We start from the raw sequence: 22,589 nt of genomic DNA, 5'->3' as shown, positions 1-22,589 counted from the left end.
AGGTGTGTAACTCTTTTAGGACATGGGAACACGGAATTAGTGTTGGTGCCCTTCTTTCATGGACAATGAACTTTAAAGACAAGAGACTAGCTTCAGTGAGTGACAGTACACTTTTCTCTGACTTGTACTGTCTTTGGAAATCTTTGGAGTTGGTCTCTGAATTAAGAACAACAGAACACATCTTAAAAGTCCCAAGTCAGATCATTCCCTCCTACCAGAAGCACCCCTGGAAGCACCTGCAGGCCTCAGCCCCACCCAATTTCCTGTGCTGACAAGAAGGGTGACAGCTGATGAAAAACCTGGATGGCCAGAGAGACATGCTCAGCAGTGCCCTTATGGTCTAGAAAGAGTTCTGTTTTACTGACCAAGTTGTTACCAAATGCCTTCTCTGCACAATGTGACATGTGTTTCTTTTCCTGGGTCATCCCACAACTGCTTCCCCACTTTGGGACCTGATCATAAGGCCTCACAGACGAAATCAAACACTGGCTAAGTGATACTGTCATTCAGTATTTACCCTCTACAACAGCAACCAAATCATTTTTAAATCTCAGGAAAAATCTCCACCAAATTATATCCTCAGCATTTCCAATCTCCATTATTTAAATAAAGATGGAAGAAAAAATTAAACCTGTTTGAAACTTTTTTAAAGCTTTTTCTATATAGCTTCTGAATTTTTAGAAGTGTGATCTTGATACTCCCACAGAAGCTGTTTCCATCCTACTGATGCAGACATCTCTAATTCTAATCTCTGAAAATCTCTGGCCCTAGTTTATACCAGCTAGCTGTAGCTAATTACTCTATTATTCCAATTTGTTTGCTTCCTGTCAAATCAGAGTGCTACTTATATGACAGAAGGAAAAATCAAGTAGGTGAGAGTAAAAACAAAGTAAACAAAAAAGACTGTGTCCTTTACCACTGTTCATCTGTGTGGAGGGAAGTTTCTTCTCATTTATCCTCTCATGGTTGGTGGGAAAGGCAGCCATCTCTTTGTCTGCTGATGACACCAGGCTCTCCAAGGTAGGGGCATCTGGGGGAGGATGTGCCAAATACGTCTCTTTGGGCATCTGGACCATGAGGCTGGACAGTGTCTGATCTAGAACATCTTCCTCAGCAATATACGTGTACGGACAGTATTCTCGGGTCCTGGAGTAGATGTTGGCATTGTCATAACAATCTGAGCAAATGACCCGGGTACCAGGACCACCTGATGACGACACAGGAAAGAATCCTTCAGTTAAGGAGTCAGCTTTGCCAATCACCAGTTTTCTGCACCAGCAGCCATCCCCATTTTCACCGCAGCTGGCATTGACTGAGCACTTATTTGATACACCAGGTAAAGTCTCAAGGTCCTTCTGTGCATTAACTAATTTAATCTTCACGGCATCCCTATGAGGTGGGTACTATTATTACCCCCATTTTACAGACGGGGTAACTACAACACAGAGACATGAGGGAACTTGCTCCAAAACACTGCTACAACACAGGGCTGAAATCTAAACTTGGGCACTCTGGCTCCTGAGCCCATGCTCTTGAACGCTACAGTAAACCACTTCTGTCCAGCCTGGATAAGGTGATGCCCAATTCAAGGGAACGAAGATGCAGCTGCACTGTGCTACAAGACACAGGTCTGGCTGAAGCAAACTAAAGCAGAGAACAAGGACTTGGGAGGACTTCACTTCATAAAGCCTGCATTACTTTCATGAGTCGAGGAATTAAGCAACACTCATGGCTTAAAGTACCCCTAGAGAAAGCCTCTGATGGTCAAGAGTCCTGTCTGACACATGTGCGTGTCTGGCAGAGGTAAAGTTTAATAACGAGCTCCCCAGACTGTTATGTGCTTTGAAAACTGTTCAAAGAGAAAAAAGAAAGTGAGAAATAAAGAGCAAGTAACTTCCTGATCAAGCAACAGTGTTACAACTGGAAGTTAGTTTGGCCCAGAAAGCAGTGTTATTTCCCACCAATTTCAAAGAGCAGAGGCATTTAAAGATTCTTTTAAATGCTAGAAGTACCCCTCTTTCCATGGAAAGCCAAAATAAAATCCAATTTAGTGATGAAACCGATAAAATTGTTAACGTTCAGCCTAAAAAAAATCTCCGTATGAACAGAAAAGGCCTTTCATTTGTACAGTGCTGGAAGGACTACACCTATTTGTTGAAAGGATCTGTGAGAATCCTGAGGGAAGCGCTTTATAAAATATCGCTTCTTTACTTTAAAAATGAGAAAGTTAAAGCTCAGATGTCAGTAACTTGTTCATGGTCCGAGAGCCGGAAAAAAGGAACTAGGAATCAAACCCAATTCTTCTATCCCTTAATTCACCTCCCTGAGTTCTGTCGCTCCCTGAGGGAAGGGGGGAGTGGGGAAGAGAAGTAGTACTGAGAAGCCAAGTTAATTAGGGAACATCTTGTATCTCTTTGATTTCTCCAACATATGCTGAGACTCATCACTGCCCTTTGAACTTCAGCAACTATCAACGTGTCAGCAGGAGACACAAACCTCCCCTGAATATGGTCTGAAGAATGCTCATGCTTTAAAAAGATAAGACACCTCAAAAAAGTTTCTAGAGCACCTCCTTCTCATAATAATACTTTGGTTTGGGAGACTTTGCTGGGTATGCCAATCCCTTGTTTTGGGATGTGTTTCTTCTGTCAGATGATTTTCTTCTCTGGTACGATTTCAGTCAATTTCCATCCATCCTATTTCTCATGCAGTCAAATGTTTTCACTGAGTATCTTACTTTAAAATGTTGTGTCAGGTTAATGGGAAAACTATACGCTGACAAACTCAACAAAATAGGTCAAAATTGTAAGCATATACAACAAAGAGTCAGTACCATCAGCGCCTTTGTGTAAATATCCATTGGCAGGAGGCATAAGTTGCTGATGACTGCCTGCCTCAGAGTTGCTGTAGCCTTCCTGCGGCTCTGACAGTGTTCCTTGGGAAGACAAGTAGCTGGGAATGTCTGCAGGCAGATTAAGCTCCTCTGTAAAAGAGACATCTGTAACTTTCAAATAACATTAGGCAACACTCAGAAGACTATAGTGCAAATGACTCCACTTTGATATACCCACTGGCCAGGAAAATGTTATCTAACTAGGAACAGGTCTTAGGATTTTCCCCCAAAACTCTTTCTTGCTAAAATTCTTTTCAAAGATTCATTTTAAAAGTATTACTAAAAGAGGCAAATCCTAAAGTCTAAAATCTAATCCACAGGCGTACTTTCACTGCCTGACTGAGCCTCTTCTCTTTCAGGATTTCGGGGAAGGGGTGTGAAAGGCCGATCCCAGTCAGAAGGGCTCCACTCTTCACCCACAGAGAAGCTTCGATGGAAATGAGGCTTAAGCATTAAAGAAAGAAGGTGCACCTGTAACGTGTTTATAAGAGCAAAGTTTGGGGGAACTGTCTAAAAATTCTTAAAATTATTCATTGGAGGGGTGCCTGGGTGGCTCAGTGGGTTAAGCCTCTGCCTTCAGCTCAGGTCATGATCCCAGGACCCTGGGATTGAGCCCTGCATTGGGCTCTATGCTCAGCAGGGAGCCTCCTTCCCAAACACCCCCCCCCCCCCCCCCCCCCCCCCCCCCCTCCCCCCTTTTGTCTTCTTTCAAAAAAAAAAAAAAAAACTTAAAAAAAAAAAAAAAAAAAATTTCATTGGCGACATTCCATTATTTCAACGAAGTTGGACATTTTAACAAAAAAACTCTTCCTTCTACCATACATAAAGGATCAAAGCACCATAGCTTTTTCTATTTTATAATAAATTGTATACTACATTCCTGACTCAAGTATAAGCTGTAGGTATCAACTGGGTACCACTCACCTGTGTTTGTGATACTGTAGTCTTCATTCTTCCTTCTCATGTGGTAAATAACAATGACCCAGATCAAAGAGGTGCCCACAACACAGCAGACCACAACAATGATGACAATGCCAACTGTGGTCCAGCCATCATCTTCATGCCCAATGCTACTCTGGGAAGAGTCACAATTGGGAGATGAAATGACATTTAGGTAAATGTGACCACGTTCTGTCCCAAGGGTGTTAGACATAATGCAGGTGTATTTCCCAGCATCTTCCAGGCCAGCATCAACAATGATGAGAAGCTGGTTGGCCGCCGCAAAGAAGTGCCGTTCTGTCACCAGCAGTGGCCCGTCATCTTTGGTCCAGTTGAGACGAGGGGCAGGACTCCCTCCAGCTATGCACTGTAATACTGCAGTCTCACCTCGGGTTACTGTCTTATCCTCCAGGGGTCTGATAAATGAGGGTGTCTCTAACAGAAAGATTGTATAAAAAATCATGTTAAACAATTTTAATTTCTTAAATCCTACTGAATTAGATGAATGAGGTAATGATGCAATAAGTAAGCAATTTCAGGGGCGCCTGGGTGGCTCAGTGGGTTAATAAGCAGCCAACTCTTGATTTTAGCTCAGGTCATAATCTATAGATCCTGGGATCAAGCCCTGCGTCGGGCTCCACATTCAGCATGCAGTCTGCTTCAGATTCTCTCTCTCCCTCTCCCTCTCTCACCCCCTAGGATAAATAAATAAATCTTAAAAAAAAAAAAATAATAATAATAAGTAGGGGCATCTGGGTGGCTCAGTGGGTTAATAAAGCTTCTGCCTTCGGCTCAGGTCATGATCCCAGGGTCCTGGGATCGAGCCCCATGTCAGGCTCTCTGCTCGGCGGGGAGCCTGCTTCCCTTCCTCTCTCTCTCTGCCTGCCTCTCTGCCTATTGTGATCTCTATCAAATGAATAAATAAAAAAATCTTAAAAAAAAAAAAGTAAGCACTTTCATATACTCATGGGAAGATTAGAAGTTAGTGTTCAGAAAAGCAAAAGCCTCAAAAATCTTATCTTACTAATTCTACCTTAGGCAAGCTATCCTACGCAAGGAAGTCAAAAAGATTTATACATGAATAGGTTTATCATGAAATTAGTTGTAATTTTTAAAAATAAAGGAAAAGATCTTTAAATCTAACAGGAAAGGTTGTTAAATAAACCACAGTACAAATACATGATATTTTTTGAAGACTTAATGACAGAGTAACCCTTGTGATACAGTATTTGAGAGGAAAAAAGTAGGTACGTAACTTCATGAAAATGTGTTTTTTAAAAAGTCTAGCATATGCCAAAATCTTTAACAGTGTTTCAGTGACTTTCCTTTTTTCTAATTTTCTATATGTCCTAAATTTTTAAAACAATATACTTATTTTTCTGATTTGTGAAATAACACAAACCAACAAACTTTTAAAAAACCTAACATCAGTGATGCCTGGTGGCTCAGCGGGTTAAAGCCTCTGCCTTAGGCTCAGGTCATGATCCCAGGGTCCTGGGATAGAGTCCCGCATCGGGCTCTCTGCTCACCAGGGAGCCTGCTTCCTCCTCTCTCTCTGCCTGCCTCTCTGCCTACTTGTGATCTCTGTCTGTCAAATAAATAAATAAAATCCATTAAAAAAATAAAAAATAAAAAACCTAACATCTAGGGAAAACAGAGAACTAGAAAGCAGAATCTGCCTTTGGGTTGAGTATGAAGAAAAGTATTCTCATAAGAAAAAAAAAAATAGGCTTGTCAGAGGAACTTAGGGAAAAGACATTTTATTTTACCATAACATAGAATCAAGAGGCGTACACTAGAAGGAGAACAGGAAATCTAAACAAAAGATGGTAATTTTTATGCATTAAATTTTTTTTCAAAAATGAATTAGAGGAGAAACAAATTGTCTTGAGTGGTCTGTGAAGCAGTATAAAACAACTGCAAACCCACTGGTGAATACTAGAAAAAACATGTATGAATTAGAAACCTCCAGAGGGCAAGGTAACAGGATACGGGGATTTGAATTTTCAATTCATGTGATGAAGATCTCTAATTCTGCCCTCACTGCTTCTGCAGATTTCAGTTCTCTGATCCACTAATATCCTAGGCTGACATGACCCAGCCATGTATTGGCAAAACACAGTGACCAAGATATAAGGATCACTATTAAAATCTCAAAGTTGGATCTTCTTTATCATTAAGACCAGAGTAGACCCTTAAATATAAAGGCTCCATCCAAACCAAGGACCCATGGGGCAGTACACATACCTAATACTGTGAGAGAGGCATTTGCTGAGAGGCCTCCAGCTATATTTTGTGCCATGCAGCTATAGACTCCCATGTCTTCTATCTTCACGTTGGCAATGAAGAAGACATCATCCTCAGGCATGACATGCATGCGTCTTTCTCGAGCTGCAGGAAAGTCGGTGCCACCATCTTTCTGCCAAGAAATCTGAGGTGCAGGGTGCCCCTCTGCAGCACACTCTAATCTGGCCATGGCACCAGTGCGGATAGTGAGATCCATTGGAGTCTTCAGGAAAGATGGCATCTCTGTTTCAAGAAAGATTACCGAGACAAAGTGGGTGGAGTGGTGGTGGTGGGAACATGAAAACACACACACACACACACACACACACACACACACACACACACAGAGTACCAACTTGTAATATTCTATTTCTTTCAGAAGGCATGCTCTCTGGATTGGCAGAGGCCATCTTTTCTCTTCGAACCTCAGAATACTTAAGAATACAGTGATGAATAAATTCTTCTAGAATGCATGACACATCTAGTACCTGATCTCTCTGATGGGGACAGGAAAGGCAGAAGGCCACAAACCTTTCAGAACTCCGTACATTTATTATGACTCCCTTACTTAAGAGACTAAATGGTGCTCTCCAAGCTAACATCTACAAAGCTGACATGGCAAATGCATGTTAAAAAAGTTTATACCAAAAAATAAAGAATACAAAAAAATGTATGCCTTCAAAAATTTCATAAAACAACACTGAAGTAAGACACAAGTATGTCCTTTGGTTGCACAAAACCTAAACTGTTTTAGTGATTCAATCCAATAGGTGACTGATTAATCAATCTGTTTTGGAGAAGTTCTTTTTTTACAGCCACAGTGAAGAAAAGCATTAATTTAAAAAATGATTCTGTATGACTACATTTAGACCATGATAACAATCACTGCACCCAGAAATGTCCTAAATACTTCGTTATTATAAAGTCCTGTGAACAGTGGCAGGAATACAGTTCAGTTTTCAGAACAGAATTATGGTTCTAGAAAGAACAGAGAATTTCAAAAGAATTTTTTCAAAAGCAGAAACAACAAGAAAAGCAGCCTATCTCCTGGGGGGAGAACTTCCCCCCTCGCTTCCAACCAAGGACCAATTAGGGACATAACTGGACAAAACGGTAACCCAGTCTACGTATTAGCACAACCTTAATTAATACAAAACACTAAAATCTCCCCTCAAATGTCAGGCTTAGCCTCATTTTCTTGTCCAAGTGGTTCAAAAATTGAACATGAAAAATCCTTCTAACTGTAGAACCATCAGGGACCAGAAGTCCTTACCATTCACAGTCAGTTTGGCTTTTTGAGAATAATTAGATCCAAAGTGATTAGTAACGATACACTGATATCTTCCTTCATCTGTGAAATTCACATTGAAAAGATGTAAGACACTCGTATATTCTAGAGCTTCTCCAGCTTGCTGCTGATAACGAACAAAATTCTCAACATCGATGTCATTCAGGATTTCACTGTCTTTGCGCCACACGGTAGACATGGGTGAGTCACTGCTGCTCACTGCGGTGCATGTCAGAGTCACATTCATGCCTCTTAGAGCAACTGTGTTTTCAGGATGCATTTTTATCTGTGGCTTGAGAAAATCATCTAAGAGAAAAAAATGGGGCAGGAGCCAAGTCACTCATTTTTAATTCTACACATTTTGAAACAAATAACATAAAATTACTTGTTCTGTTTACAAAATGGCATATTAAGATTGACAAGAGACTACAGGGCTAGAATCCAATTCCCTTCTGTTCAAAGATGTGGGAAATGAGGCCCAGAGGGTCTAACAACTTGTTCAGAGACAAAGCCTGGATGGGGAACCCAGGTTTTCAGACTTCAGGGTTTAGCATACTTTCTATTATCACTCATGACCACTTACACTTAGAATGTATTTCTTAAGTACTACCAGTTACTAGGAAAAAAGAAAAACCTAAATTCAAATCTCAAGACAAGTTCTAATCCTGTTAGCTCTTGTGAATATGTAGAGGTTACCTATATAAACATATATATGATAAGACCCATTATCTTTTCCTTGTCAATAAAGAAAATGGGGATTACAAATTACATGTTACAGTGTGTACCTATTAATAAAACATTATTTGTGAGCACGTGGATGGCTCAGCTGGTTAAGTGTCTGACTCTTGGTTTCAGCTCAGGTCATGATCCCGGGGTCCTGAGATCAGGCCCCACATTAAGAGCTACACTCATAACGGAGTCTGCCTGTCTCTCTCCCTCTGCTCCTTCCCCTACACACTCTCTCTGAATAAAATCTTTTTTAAAAAAATTAAGCATTATTGGAACATACATCATATATGCATAACTCTCCCTTCAAATAGTGAGAAATTCCAAATAGGCTTAGGAATGGCTAATATATTACAGATTCATAAATAATAGTATATTGTTAATATGTAAAAAACAACAGAAGTATTTTGTGGGCCTGAGCTTCCAAGTGTTCTAAGTATCTTTTAAGTAGATTATAAAAATAGATCTGGCAATATATGGGTATCTAAATAATCAGATACTAGTGACATGCAAGACAACTACGCTGATGTAAAATTTCTAGTGCCTAAAGCTAGGAATCAGTTATTCTACTTTAACGGAAATTTAAGGAGCACCTGGGTGGCTCAGTGGGTTAAAGCCTCTGCCTTCAGCTCGGGTCATGATCTCAGGGTCCTGGGATCGAGCCCTGCATCAGGATCTCTGCTCAGCGGGGAGCCTGCTTCCTCCTCCCTCTCTCTCTCTCTGCCTGACTCTCTGCCTACTTGTGATCCATGTCTGTCAAATAAATAAATAAAATCTTTTAAAAAAAATAATAAAATAAAATAAGGGAAATTCAAGTGTAAAGGAAAAATGCCCAAGTTGAGAAAGAACAATATAGATACATACTTCAAATTATGAGTACTGGAATCATGACAACTTTTTTTTTTTTTTTTTTAAGATTTTATTTATTTATTTGACAGAGATCACAAGTAGTCAGAGAGGCAGGCAGGGGCGGGGGAAGCAGGCTCTCTGCCAAGCAGAGAGCCCGGTGCAGGGCTCGATCCCAGGACCCTGAGATCATGACCAGAGCCGAAGGCAGAGGCTTTAACCCACTGAACCACCCAGGCGCCTCTGGAATCATGACAACTTTTACATGGTTGTCCTTCTTCCCCCCAAAAAACTCTAAAACCCTGCCACCACTTTAGTCTTAAGAAACTGCATCAAAAAATAGAAACAATGTGAAACTACATTCACACATTGCTGGTGACAACATAAACAAGTGCTCTCTTTCTGGAAAACGGCTGGTAGTACTTTTTAAGATCTACTTTAAAAAAAATCATTTTTGATTCAGGAATCTTACCTACTGGATATTTATATTAAAGGTTAACAACCTGGGGCACCTGGGTGGCTCAGTGGGTTAAAGCCTCTGCCTTCGGCTCACGTCATGATCCCGGGGTCCTGGGATCGAACCCCGCATCAGGCTCTCTGTTCAGCAGGGAGCCTGCTTCCCCCTACCCGTGCCTGCCTCTCTGCCTACTTGTGATCTCTGTCAAATAAATAAATAAAATCTTAAAAAAAATAAAAAATAAAGATTAACAACCCCCTAAAAGGGAAAGGCCTACATTCATAAAGATGCTGTTATACTATACTGACACTGAAAATGATCACTGAAGAACACACAGGAAAAAACTTGCTTATGATATATTAAGTCAAAGAATACAAAATTAAATCTACGATTACAAAATATAAAAATTTCACAGAAGAACACAGAGAAATGGAAATAGATATGCTAGTTAGAAAGCATTCTGGTTGGGGTGCCTGGGTGACTCAGTTGTTTGGGCGTCTGCCTTCAGCTCAGGGCATGACCCCAGGGTCCCAGAATTGAGCCCCGAATTGGGTTCCCGGCTCAGCGGAGAGCCCACTTCTCTCCCGCTATCTGCCGCTCTGCCAACTTGTGCTCTGTCAAGTAAGTAAATAAATAAAATAAAAAAATAAAAACTTTAAAAAAGTGAAAGCATCCTGGCTTAATTTTTTTCCATTCTGTTGTTAAGACAATTAAGTGTATAACATGCATCTTTTCTGACCACAATGCTATGAAACTAGGAATCAACCACAAGGGGCTCATGGGTGGCTCAGTCATTAAGTTAAGCGTCTGCCTCAGCTCAGATCATGATCCCAGGGTCCTGGGATCAAGCCCCACACTGGGCTCCCTGCTCTGTGGGATGCTGGCTTCTCCCTCTATACCACTCCCCGGACTTGTGTTCCTTCTCTTCTTGTCTCTCTCTCTCTCTCTCTGTCTCTAATAAATAAATAAATAAATCTTTTTTTTAAAAAGAGAAAGAAAGAAAAAGAAAAAAAAGAAAGAAATCAACCACAATAAAAAATATAGAAAAGAGCACAATATATGGAGGTTAAATAACATGTTATTATACCACTGAATGGGATGGGTAGCCTGGCTGGCTTAGTTGATAGAGTGAGCATGTGGCTCTTGATCTCAGAGTTCTAAGTTCAAGCCCATGTTAGGTATAGAGATTACCTAAAAATATTTTTTTTTTTGTTTTTAAGATTAGATTTATTTATTTATTTGAGAGAAGAGAGTACATGGCAGGGCAGGGGTGTGGGACAGAGAAAGAGAGAGAGAATCTTTAAGCAGACTCTGCAGAGAGTAAAGCCTGATGTGGAACTTGATGCCATGACTCTGAGATCATGACCTGAGCTGAAACCAAGAGTCAGACACCTAACCAACTGCGACATCCAGATGCGCCCCCAAAATAAATCTTTTAAAAAATAAACAAATAAAACAATGAATGTGGGGGGTGCCTGGGTGGCTCAGTGGGTTAAAACCTCTGCCTCAGGTCATGATCCCAGGGTCCTGGGATCGAGCCCCGCGTCGGGCTGTCTGCTCAGCAGGGAGCCTGCTTCCTCCTCTCTCTCTGTCCTGCTTCTCTGCCTACTTGTGATCTCTATCAAATAAATAAATAAAATCTTTAAAAAAAAACAAAACAAAACAATGAATGGGTCAACCAAGAAATCAAAGAAGAAATAAAGAATTACATGAAAACAGAGTCCATAATCTGTGGGATACAACAAAAGTAGTTCTAAGAGGGAAGTTTACAACAATATAGACTTACCTCAAGAAGCAAGAAAAACCTTTAATAAACAACCTAATCTTACACCTAAAGAAGCTAGAAAAAGAAAACCCAAACCCAGCAAAAGACAGGAAATAATAAATATAAGAGCAAAAATAAATGACATAGAAACTAAAAAAAACAACAGATCAATGAAACTAGGAGCTGGTTCTCTGAAAAGATCAAGAAAAAATTGATAAACCTCTAGGCAAGATTCACTTAAAAAGAGAGAGAGAGATGTCTGTTCATGTCTTCTGCCCTTTTCTTGATTGGATTATTTGTTCTTTGGGTGTTGAGTTTGCTTCTGCAAAGAAGACATCCAGATGGCCAACAGACACATGAAAAAGTGCTCCATATCACTTGGCATCAGGGAAATACAAATCAAAACCACAATGAGATATCACCTCACACCAGTCAGAATGGCTAAAATTAACAAGTCAGGAAATGACAGTTGCTGGCGAGGATGCGGAGAAAGGGGAACCCTCCTACACTGTTGGTGGGAATGCAAGCTGGTGCAACCACTCTGGAAAACAGCATGGAGGTTCCTCAAAATGTTGAAAATAGAACTACCCTATGACCCAGCAATCGCACTGCTGGGTATTTACCCTAAAGATACAAATGTAGTGATCCGAAGGGGCACCTGCACCCGAATGTTTATAGCAGCAATGTCTACAATAGCCAAACTATGGAAAGAACCTAGATGTCCATCAACAGACGAATGGATAAAGAAGATGTGGTATATATACACAATGGAATACTATGCAGCCATCAAAAGAAATGAAATCTTGCCATTTGTGACAACGTGGATGGAACTAGAGGGTATCATGCTTAGCGAAATAAGTCAATCGGAGAAAGACAACTATCATATGATCTCCCTGATAGGAGGGAGAGGAGATGCAACATGGGGGGTTAAGGGGGTAGGAGAAGAGTAAATAAAACAAGATGGGATTGGGAGGGAGACAAACCATAAGTGACTCTTAATCTCACAAAACAAACTGAGGGTTGATGGGGGGAGGGGGGTTGGGAGGGGGGGGTTATGGACATTGCGGAGGGTATGTGCTATGGTGAGTGCTGTGAAGTGTGTAAACCTGGTGATTCACAGACCTGTACCCCTGGGGATAAAAATATATGTTTATTTAACAAAAAAAAGAGAGAGAGAGAGAAAGAGAGAAAGGACCCAAATAAATAAGATTACTAATGAAAGAAGAGAAATAACAACCAACACCATAGAAATATAAATAATTTTAACAGAATATAATGAAAACCTAAATATCAACAAATTCAACAACTTAGAAGAAATAGGTAAATTTCTAGGAAATATAACCCCCCAAAACTAATGTAGGAAGAAATTTTAAAAAAAAGCTTGAACAGACCAATTACCAGCAATGAAATTGAATCAATAATCAAAAAATTCTCAAAAAACACCAGTCCAGGACCAGATGAATTCATAGTTGAATTCTACCAAACATTTAAAGAAGAATTAATACCCATTCTTCTCAAACTATTCCAAAGAACACAAGAGGAAGGAAACTTCCAAATTCATTCTACAAAGCCAATATTACCCCAATACCAAAACCAGATAAAGACATTACAAAAAAAGAGAACAGACCAATATCTCTTATGAATATAGATGCAAAATCCTCAATAAAATATTACCAAACCAAATCCAATAAAATATTTTTTAAAATCATATACTGCAATCAACAGGGATTTATTCCTATAATGCAAGGATGGTTTAATATGCACAAAACATCACATCAGTAAGAGAAAGGGTAACAACCATATGATCATTTCAACAGATGCAGAAAAAGCATCTGACAAAAGTACAACATCCACTCATGATAAAAACCCTCTACCAAGTAGGTCTAAAGGGAACATATCTCAACATACTAAAGGTCTTAGATGAAAAACCCACAGCCAACATCATACTCAATGGTGAAAAACTGAGAGCTTTTCCCCTAAGGTCAAGAACAAGACAAGATGTCCACTCTCAACATTGTTATTCAACAGAGTACTAGAAGTCCTAGCCACAGCAACCAGACAACATAAAGAAATAAAAAGCATCTGAATCAGTAAGGAAGAAGTAAAACTTCCACTATTTGCAGATGACATGATATTATATATAGAAAACCTTAAGACTCTACCAAAAAAATACTCACTAGAACTGATAAATTCGGTAAGGTTGCAAAACACAAAATCAATGTACAGATATCTGTTGCATTCCTATACACTAATAATGAAGCAGCAGAAAGTGAAATTAAAAAAACAATCCCAGGGGCGCCTGGGTGGCTCAGTGGATTAAAGCCTCTGCCTTCGGCTCAGGTCATGGTCCCAGGGTCCTGGGATCGAGCCCCGTATCAGGCTCTCTGCTCGGCAGGGAGCCTGCTTCCTCCTCTCTCTCTCTCTGCCTGCCTCTCTGCCTACTTGTGATCTCTATCTGTCAAAATAAATAAAATCTTTAAAAAAAAAAAAACAATCCCATTCACAATTAAACCAATACCAATAAAATGTCTAGGAATAAATTTAACCAAAGAGGTGAAAGCCCTGTACTCTAAAAACTATAGAACACTGATGAAAGAAGTTAAAGATGATGCAAAGAAATGGAAAGACATTCCACATTCATGGATTAGAAGGCAAATACTGTTAAAATGTTTGCCCTACCCTAAGCAATCTACACATTTAATGCAATCCCTATCAAAATATCAACAGCATTCTCAAAGAACTAGAACAATCCTAAAATCTGTATGGAACCACAAAAGACCTCGAGTAGGCAAAACCATCGTGACACAGAAAAACAAACTGGAGATACCACAATTCCAGATTGCAAGTTATACTATAAAGTGACAGTAATTAATATGGCATAAAAACAGACACACAGATCAACGGAATAGAACAGAAAACCCCAAAATAAGCCCACGACTATATGGTCAATTCATCTTCAACAAAGAGGAATGAATATACAATGGGAAAAAGTTGCTTCAACAAACGGTGCTGGGAATACTGGTCAGCTACATGTGAAAGAATGAAACTGGACCACTTTCTTTCACCATACACAAACATCAACTCAGAATGGATTAAACACCTAAATGTGAGACCTGAAACCATAAAAATCCTAGAAGAGAACACAGGCAGCAACTTCTCTGACCTAAGCAGTAGCCAACATTTTCCTAGATTTGTTTCTAGAGAAACAAAAGCAAAAATAAACTATTGGGACTATACCAATATAAAAAATTTCTGCACAGGGGCACCTGGGTGACTCAGTCTGTTAAGCATCTGCCTTCAGCTCAGTCATGACCTCAGGGTCCTGGGATCAAGTCCTGCAGCAGGCTCCTTGCTCCATGGGAAGCCTGCTTCTCCCTCTCCCTCTGCCTGCCACTCCCTCTGCTTGTGTGCGTGTTCTCGTTCTCTAATAAATAAAATAAAATCTAAGCAAAAGAAAAAATTCTGCACAGCAAAGGAAACAAGCAACAAAACTAAAAGGCAACCTACTGAATGGGAGAAGATGTTTGCAAATGACATATCCAATAAAGGGTTAATATCCAAAATATATAAAGAACTGATACAACACAATACCCCAAACCAAATAATCCAATTTAAAAATGGGCAGGGGTGCCTGGGTGGCACAGTCAGTTGAGCATCTGATGTGGTTTCGGCTCAAGCCATGATCTGAGGGTCATGAGATCTAGCCCCGCACTGGGCTGCATGCTCAGTGCAGAGTCTACTTGAGATTCTCTCTCCCTCTGCCCCTCCCACTCATGTACTCTCTCTAAAGTAAATAAATAAATCCTTAGAAAAAAATAGGCAGAAGACACAAACAGACATTTCTCCAAAAAGACAGACAGATGGCCAACAGACACATGAAAAGATGCTCAAGAGCACTCATCATCAGGGAAATGCAAATCATAACCTCAATGAGATATCACCCCTACATGTGTCAGAATGGCTAAAATCAAAAACATAGTAAACAACAAGTGTTGGAAAGGATGTGGACAAAAGGGAACCCTCCTACATTGTTGGTGGGAATGCAAACTGATGCAGCCACTACAGAAAAAAACAGTATGGAGGGTCCTCAAGAAATTAAAAATAGAACTACCCTACAACCCAGGAGCCACACTACCCAAAGAATACAAAAACATGAACTGAAAGAGATACACGGACCCCTGTGTTTTTTATTTATAGATTTATAGATGAATGGATAAAGATGTGGTCTATACATACAATGGAATATTACTTGGCCATAAAAAAGAAAGAAAAGTTACCATCTGCAGTGACACGAATGGAGCTAGAGAGTATAAACTAAGTGAAATAAGTCAGACAGCAAAAGACAAGTATCACAAGATTTCACTGATATGCAGAATTTCAGAAACAAAACAACAAGCAAAGGGAAAAATAAAGAGAGACAAACCAAGAAATGACTCTTAGCCATAAAGAACAAACTGATGGTTACCAGGGGTGGGGGGTGGTCAGAAGAGATGGAGATTAAAGAGTACACTTATCATGATGAAAAAAACAGTAATAATAAAATAAATAACAAATAATTAATAATAAAATAAAAAGACAGCATGTTTTAAAAAGACAGCATGTAGTATAAAAAATTTTAAAGCAAAATACAAACCACAGACAAAGTCTTTCAGGTCCACGTTCAGGATGCTCTGCCCTGCTAGCCACTCAGGGTGTGCACAGCTTACGTTCACAGAATGCTGGAAGTTATTATTGACCAGCCACTGAAGCAACCACTTCAAATGGCAGTCACAGAGTAAACTGCTTGTGTTCAGAATCCTGCAGAAGCCAAGAAGAAAAGAAAGACCCTTTACTTTTCATTCTGTTTCTTCACCATTAAAAGCTTACTGCACACCCATGCATTCTTCTCTCCAAAAAGTGCTCAATCTGAATCAAACCACAAGAACACAAATTCAGACCGTCAGCCTCAATTCCTCAAATACATCAGTGTCATCCAAGACATTAAGAAAAGGGGCAAAACAACAGTAAGAGACCTATTTTAGATTAAAGGAGACCAAAGGCTCATCACCAAATGCAGTGCATGATTCTAGACTGGAAGAAATATCTACAAGGAACATTTTTTGGCACTGGGGAAATGAGTATGGACTCCATATCAGTTACTATTACTTTATCAAAGTTAATTTAATTGAATGAGATAATAGTGCTGTGGCTATATGTAGGAAAACATTGTTGTTCTTGGGACATACATGCTGAGATATTTAGGGGTCAAGTGTCATGATGCCTGCAACTTACTATCAAATGGCTAAGCAAAGTAGTCGTGTGTGTGGAGAGGAGAGAGGGATAGAAAGAGATGGAAGAAGGAAAGAGAGATGGGAGGAGGAAGGGAGAGAAACATCACAAATTTAGCAAAAAGTTAACAAGCAGTAAATCTAGGTAAAGGGAATATGGATGTTAACTGTACCTTCCTTTCAGTTTTTGAGGTTTAAGATTTTTCCCAGAAAAGTGTAGGGGAAAGCTTACCATATACATTGCAGCACAAAGACAGGTTTGTTGTGGAGAAGATATTTTCCAAAAGAATATTCCACAATAATTCCACAAGGATTATTTTCAAATTATTTCATTAAGACTAAAAACATTGGGACGCCTTGGTGACTCAGTGGGTTAAGCGTCTGCCTTCAGCTCAGGTCGTGATCCCAGGGTGCTGGGATGGAGTCCCACATCGGGCTCCCTGCTCAGTGGGGAGTCTGCTTCTCCCTCTGTCTGCTGCTCCCCCTGCTTGTGCTCTCCCTCTCTCTCTCTGACAAATAAATCTTAAAAAAAAAGAAAAGACTGAAAACATTTCATCCCTGTGGCAATGTGTACTGCAACTTAAACTAGGAAACAGTGAAATTTTATTTGTTGTCTATGATAGGGCTATAAAACATAATCAGAAAAATAAGATCGGTTTTCTCTTAATGACCCCATGAATGTCCCATCCACCTGGAAGTAGTGAGAGCAAATGATTTGGAGAAGACTGTGACTTGTTTTATGTGCATCACCCAAATCCTCATTTAGTCTTAAAGTATCTAAGATGTGATTCCGAAGACGTTTCAATCAGTCTTCAATGGTATCTCAAAAACCTTACTTGACTAAGGGTTATTTTAATTAATCGGGCCAGAAGTTACCTTTTGCATTTCAGAGTTCTTCATTATGTTCATTCACTGATAGACAAACATTTGAGTCTCCTCTATGCGAGGGACTGTTCTAGGCCGTGTAGATACAGGACTCACAGAACTTACATATTCATTAGAGACAAGCAGTGAACAAATAAAGGCAAAGCACAATGTCAGAAAGGTAGTGCTGTCAAGAAAAACAAAGCTAGGCAAAGGTAAAGAGAGGGCAGCTACTAATTTAGATCAAGCAGTCAGGGAAAAATACTTTGAAGAGATGGCATTTAGGCAAAGACCTGAAAGAAGCAAGAGAGCAAATCCCACAAAGACCTGAGGGGAGAGTGTCGCACACATAGGAAACTGTATGCAAAGACCTTGAGGCAGACAGGTCCAGTGCTCGGGAGGAAAGGCAAGGCCACTGAGGCTAGAGCACAGTGAGGGAGGGGGCAGTGACAAGGACAAGGTCAGGGAGCTGGGCAGGGAAGACCAGGCCATGCAGGTGCTTTGCAAACTAAGAAAAGAATTTGAGGTATTTTCTTCCTATGTGTTGTACAGGTAGCCACTGGAAGGTTAAAAACAGAAGAGTGACATGGTCTGATTTATGCTTTCTTGGGTATAAGCTGGACTCATGAGACCTGGACTTACTCCTATTCTGCTACTTACCTTGGGCAAAATACTTAAGGTCTCTAAAATCTCAGTTTCTATTTCTGGAAAATGGGTTAGAGAATGTCTACCTCAAAAAAAATTTTAAATAAAGCATTTAGCACAATGTCTGTACACAGATGCCACTGAATTCACATTACTTCCCTTTAGTTATGTTTCTTTTGCATCTTTCCAGCCTCAGTGCTAACCAACCTGCCCCCAAGGACCTCACAGAATAGTCTGCATTCTCTCAAAAAGTGTGTGGACAAATATACACCGAAATATTAAGAGTGATTGTTTCAAGAGTAGTGGGGATCTAGGGACTTACTCTCCTTCTTGCTTTAACTATATGTTTTCTACTGTTTCTACCATGATTATGTAAGTTTAATGCAAAATATTTTTTAATTTACATATGACTTTCCCATCTCCCCCTAATATTTATGCAAAGCACTGTAAAGGATACCAGAAAGCACAAGGATACATTTTAGTAAATCTTGATGTAACAGTATTGTAAATATGACTTAAAGTAAACCAAAAGCAACCAAAATTTCTCAGTAAAAAAGGTATGTTACAGTTTCCTCCGTTAGCAGTTTGTTCAAACCAATTCTCAAATTACCAAATGACTAAAGACTGAAACTACATGATCTGTTTTCACCTACTACCTAAATTACATTTTACACTTAGCTCTCATTAACAAGAGTTAAAACCTTATGGTGACCATCAGATTACCATGGACAAAAAATGGGTAATACTGAAATGCACTAAGGTGTGCCCTTAAAAGTTAAACTGAGGGTTGCTGGAGGGGAGGGGGATGGGGGTTGGGCATTAAGGACAACACATAATATAATGAGTAATAGGTATAAGACTGATGAATCACTGATCTCTACCTCTGAAACCAATAATACATTGTTATATGTTAATGAGTTGAATTTAAATTTTTTAAAGAAGAAAAAAAAAAGTTAAGCCTAGGAGAAATAAATCAAAATATGCTGACCAGAAAAAAAAAGGCACTTAAAAGTCTGGCAGAAAATAACTAATAATGATTCCCATAACATTTTTATTTTATTAGTATTAGTTATTCAACTTTCAGTATGTGCCAGCCTCTGTGCTTAGCACCTTCTCAAAACCTTCTAAAGTTTCCTAATGAATTTAGAGGAAAAAAAAATCCAAAGTCCTCATGACTCATTAGGCCCTGGGTAGTCTGGTTCCTGATTAACTCTCTGACCTCACCTCCTACCCCCCTCTTCTTCCTCTTGCTCTCTTCCAGCTACACTGTTGTCTTTGCTGTTCTTCAAGCATAAAATGCAAGCTCCTACCTCAGGGCCTTTTCATTTGCTTTTTTCTGCCTGGAATGCTCTTCACCCAGTATTCAAGGCTTTGCCACTAAGGTCCTTACTCAAATGTTATTATCTACCCCCAAACCCCCCCCCCCAAAAAGGCCTTCCTTCACTACTTTATCCAAAATCCTGGTCACTCTCCATACCTGTGACCCACCTTTACTTTCCTTCAGAACTCTTATTACCTGATGAGACACTATGTACCTACTGACTTATTCTTTGATTCCCTTACTAGAATTCATTGTAATACGCTATGAGGACAGAGATTTTTGTCTTGTTCACTCCTGTGTTTTTAGCATCTAGGACAGTACACCTTACATAGCAGACGACAATAAATATTTCTTGAATAAACAAATCATCTAATTTATCCTTACATAAACTCTGAGGGAGGTATGTACAACTTCCATTTTGAGAAGGGAAATTGAGTCTTAGGCTAAATTTTCCCAATGTCACACAGGTGTAAAGAATGAAGCAGAAATCTGAAATCAAGGGAGTTTGACTTCACACACTTCAGTGCATCTCAAACTACCTGTGATGAAGGACCAGTTTTATAAATTTCCAATCTGTTGTAGATTAATACTGTAATATTCAACAAAAGTGTCAGAGTAATGTCAAATTGTTTAAAAGTTTCTAAACACTATGAATTTCTATCTTTATCTCTTCGTGGACCACTTCTGGTCCACAGTCCTTCTTTTGAGTGGTTTTGAAGCAAGGCCACTGATTCTTAACACTGGCTCAACAATCAAGTCACCAGAGTTTAAAATTAATAAAATTAATACTAGTGCCCAACTAACCACCCTCTCCACCCCCCGGGGAAATCTCTAAATCAGTAAGAGCAATTTCTTAAAAATCATAAATTAAAAAGGATATGAAGTAATATGTGTTCTTCTATCACAACTATTTTGAATAGTGTTTGACCATTTTAGTAACTTGGAAAAACAGATTAGAGACATTCCTTCTGACAATACTGAATGTGCTAAATTATCTCTAACAAATTACCTAATACCTTAACTGTAATCCACCCTAAGGTTCCCACCTAAGGATACTAGGAACACATTTTTCCAATAATCCAAAAATAAACAGGGGAAGAAAAGGAACAGGAAGATATACCTAAAGCACAAGGAGCCATGCTAAGGTCTTTTTAACTAAAAGCACATGAAAACAGTTTGGTGCCATAAATTCTAGGCTTTTCGATCTTGGGTTATTTTAAAATTATATCCAGTCACTAAAATAACTGAATATTAACTTTTTTTTTTCCTGCCTAAATTGTGTGTTTTTGGAAATACATGGGTCACATTCATCTCACTTTTAAGAGCAAAAGTATGGATAATGATCTAATGATCGGTGACAAAAAAACTTGTTACGTACAGTTCTTTCAAGCGAGTCTGAGAAAAAGCATTTTCTTGGATAGACATTATAGCATTGTTGTTCAAATCTCTGAAATGAAGAGAAATAAAATATTACCGGTCACCATTTCTACAATGAAATTATATAAACACTTTAAGTGGTCATAAGAACCTCTGCTAATAGCAAAGATTATTTATATACTGAGCAAAATGGATGCAAAATACTTACAAATGCTCAAGGGATTCAAGACCAATGAATGCTTTCTTTGTAATTGACTTAATTTGATTTCCTTGTAAGATTCTGAAATACAAACAGACCTTTCTAGTAAAGTTCTCCACTAAGCAAAATTTAATTCATTAAATCAAACATTTACCTATAAAAAGTGAAAATAAGCTTAACATGCATTTTTAAGAAAGTTGTGAACCTTTATCACCAACTAATGCAAAGCACAGAATGAAGGCCTCTATTAAGAGGTTGGAGCTCAACGAGGTGCTGTGAACAGCGGTGAGGACCGGTGATGCCCTGCTAAATTTCATGTGAGAAACTGGATTAGAGTCCCAATCTCTCCCTTCTTGGCAAAAGATCAGGTCAAAGAAATTCAAACAAGTGTGAAGCTTTGGAGAAATTCTCAGGAGAGAAGATCTAAAATCTTACTTGAGAGAATTCCTCTCTTTCTAGATAAATTACCCATAAATTTCATATGAGTAAAAAGAATACTGCTTCAACTCTGGTTTCTCAGTGCATTTCTTTTATGTGACTCGTTAAGTCTACTTCTATGAATAACCTCTTTGAGTGCCCATTGGACAGCTTTTCTCAATAGAAATGTCCCAATACTAACTAAATAAATAAAACTTAAAGCCACCAATAAACAAAAAACTTAGTAAACAAAAAGGTTCTTCCTTTAGTGGGTGAGTCAAAAGGCTGACTTTCCAGCCACAGCAAAAAGACATAATGCAATCACACATACAACTGGTTCTTGAAAATACACCTTTATAGGCATACATAAATATTATAAATACATACAATTTAGTGAGACTTGTGAGTCCAGCAAAAGCTTCACTAGCATCTTCTATGGCCCATGAAATTTCATTGTTCCTTAAGTTTCTAAAAAAAATATCAAGGACAGGTTATGTTAGTTCACATGGACATGACAACGCTGGGCATCATCCTGGCACGGCAATACTAATTTTCATCCTTATTTTAACAGTTACTTATGAAGATGACTCGACTCTTTTTTTAGAGAATATCTGCAATAAGCATATAAGAACCGATTCTCATAAGCAAAGGGTTAAGCTGGCCTTGATAAATAAAGCAACCTGCTAAGAGAATTAATCTTACTATCTAATAGCCCCTAATTTTGTTAGCATATTAAAAATTATAGTCAGGGTCCTGCAAAAAGCAGGATTTCAGGACGCAGGGGATATGGCTTCCAAATGTGATTTTAGACTAATGGGATTTCTGGGTGACCCAAGTCTTCCCGTGGGCTCTTAAACGTAAAATGGCTAACAAAGAACAATGTCAGTATAAAGCTTCACAGCTCAACAGCAATTAAACATGCCCCCCTGGGAGGCAAGACTGATACACCCTTGCACTAGAGTGATCACTCTGTTATTTTTAAAAGGAAAAGTATGGATCTTTTAAAATCCACCGCTGCATTCTCAGAGGAAATGCAATTGCATCATGCGGTGTCCTGCTGGAAGAAGTATCAGTTAAAGATTTTTTTTTTTTTAATTTGACAGAAATGACAAGTAGGCAGAGAGGCAGGCAGAGAGAGAGAGGAGGAAGCAGGCTCCCGGCTGAGCAGAGAGCCAGATGCGGGGCTCGATCCCAGGACCCTGAGACCACGACCCGAGCCGAAGGCAGAGGCTTAACCCACTGACCCACCCACACGCCCCTCAGTTAAAGATATTTAATCACTGTTGCTTCCTTAAGTCA

At 39.3% G+C, this 22,589-nt stretch overlaps 1 protein-coding gene across 2 annotated transcripts in view; it reads right to left on the bottom strand.

Moving 5' to 3' along the window:
- Positions 1-22,589, bottom strand: part of LOC111143315 (leucine rich repeats and immunoglobulin like domains 2) — a 65,157-nt gene that overhangs the window by 1,811 nt on the left and 40,757 nt on the right. Inside the window, exons 9-17 of one of the 2 annotated variants that reach the window (XM_022496973.1) lie at positions 21,678-21,758; positions 20,883-20,954; positions 20,676-20,744; positions 15,834-15,997; positions 7,392-7,712; positions 6,080-6,361; positions 3,818-4,267; positions 2,834-2,998; positions 917-1,207 (exon numbers count right to left, since the gene is read on the bottom strand). In XM_022496973.1, coding sequence (XP_022352681.1) covers positions 917-1,207; positions 2,834-2,998; positions 3,818-4,267; positions 6,080-6,361; positions 7,392-7,712; positions 15,834-15,997; positions 20,676-20,744; positions 20,883-20,954; positions 21,678-21,758 — 1,895 coding nt within the window. The remainder of the gene's footprint in view (positions 1-916; positions 1,208-2,833; positions 2,999-3,817; positions 4,268-6,079; positions 6,362-7,391; positions 7,713-15,833; positions 15,998-20,675; positions 20,745-20,882; positions 20,955-21,677; positions 21,759-22,589) is intronic. The other variant, XM_022496974.1, reaches the window with a different exon arrangement.

Source organism: Enhydra lutris, unplaced genomic scaffold (genome assembly GCF_002288905.1).
Source record: "Enhydra lutris kenyoni isolate GAN:26980312 unplaced genomic scaffold, ASM228890v2 scaffoldscaffold9, whole genome shotgun sequence".
Taxonomy (NCBI): Eukaryota; Metazoa; Chordata; class Mammalia; order Carnivora; family Mustelidae; genus Enhydra; species Enhydra lutris.
This window is presented reverse-complemented; position numbering and strand designations above follow the sequence as displayed.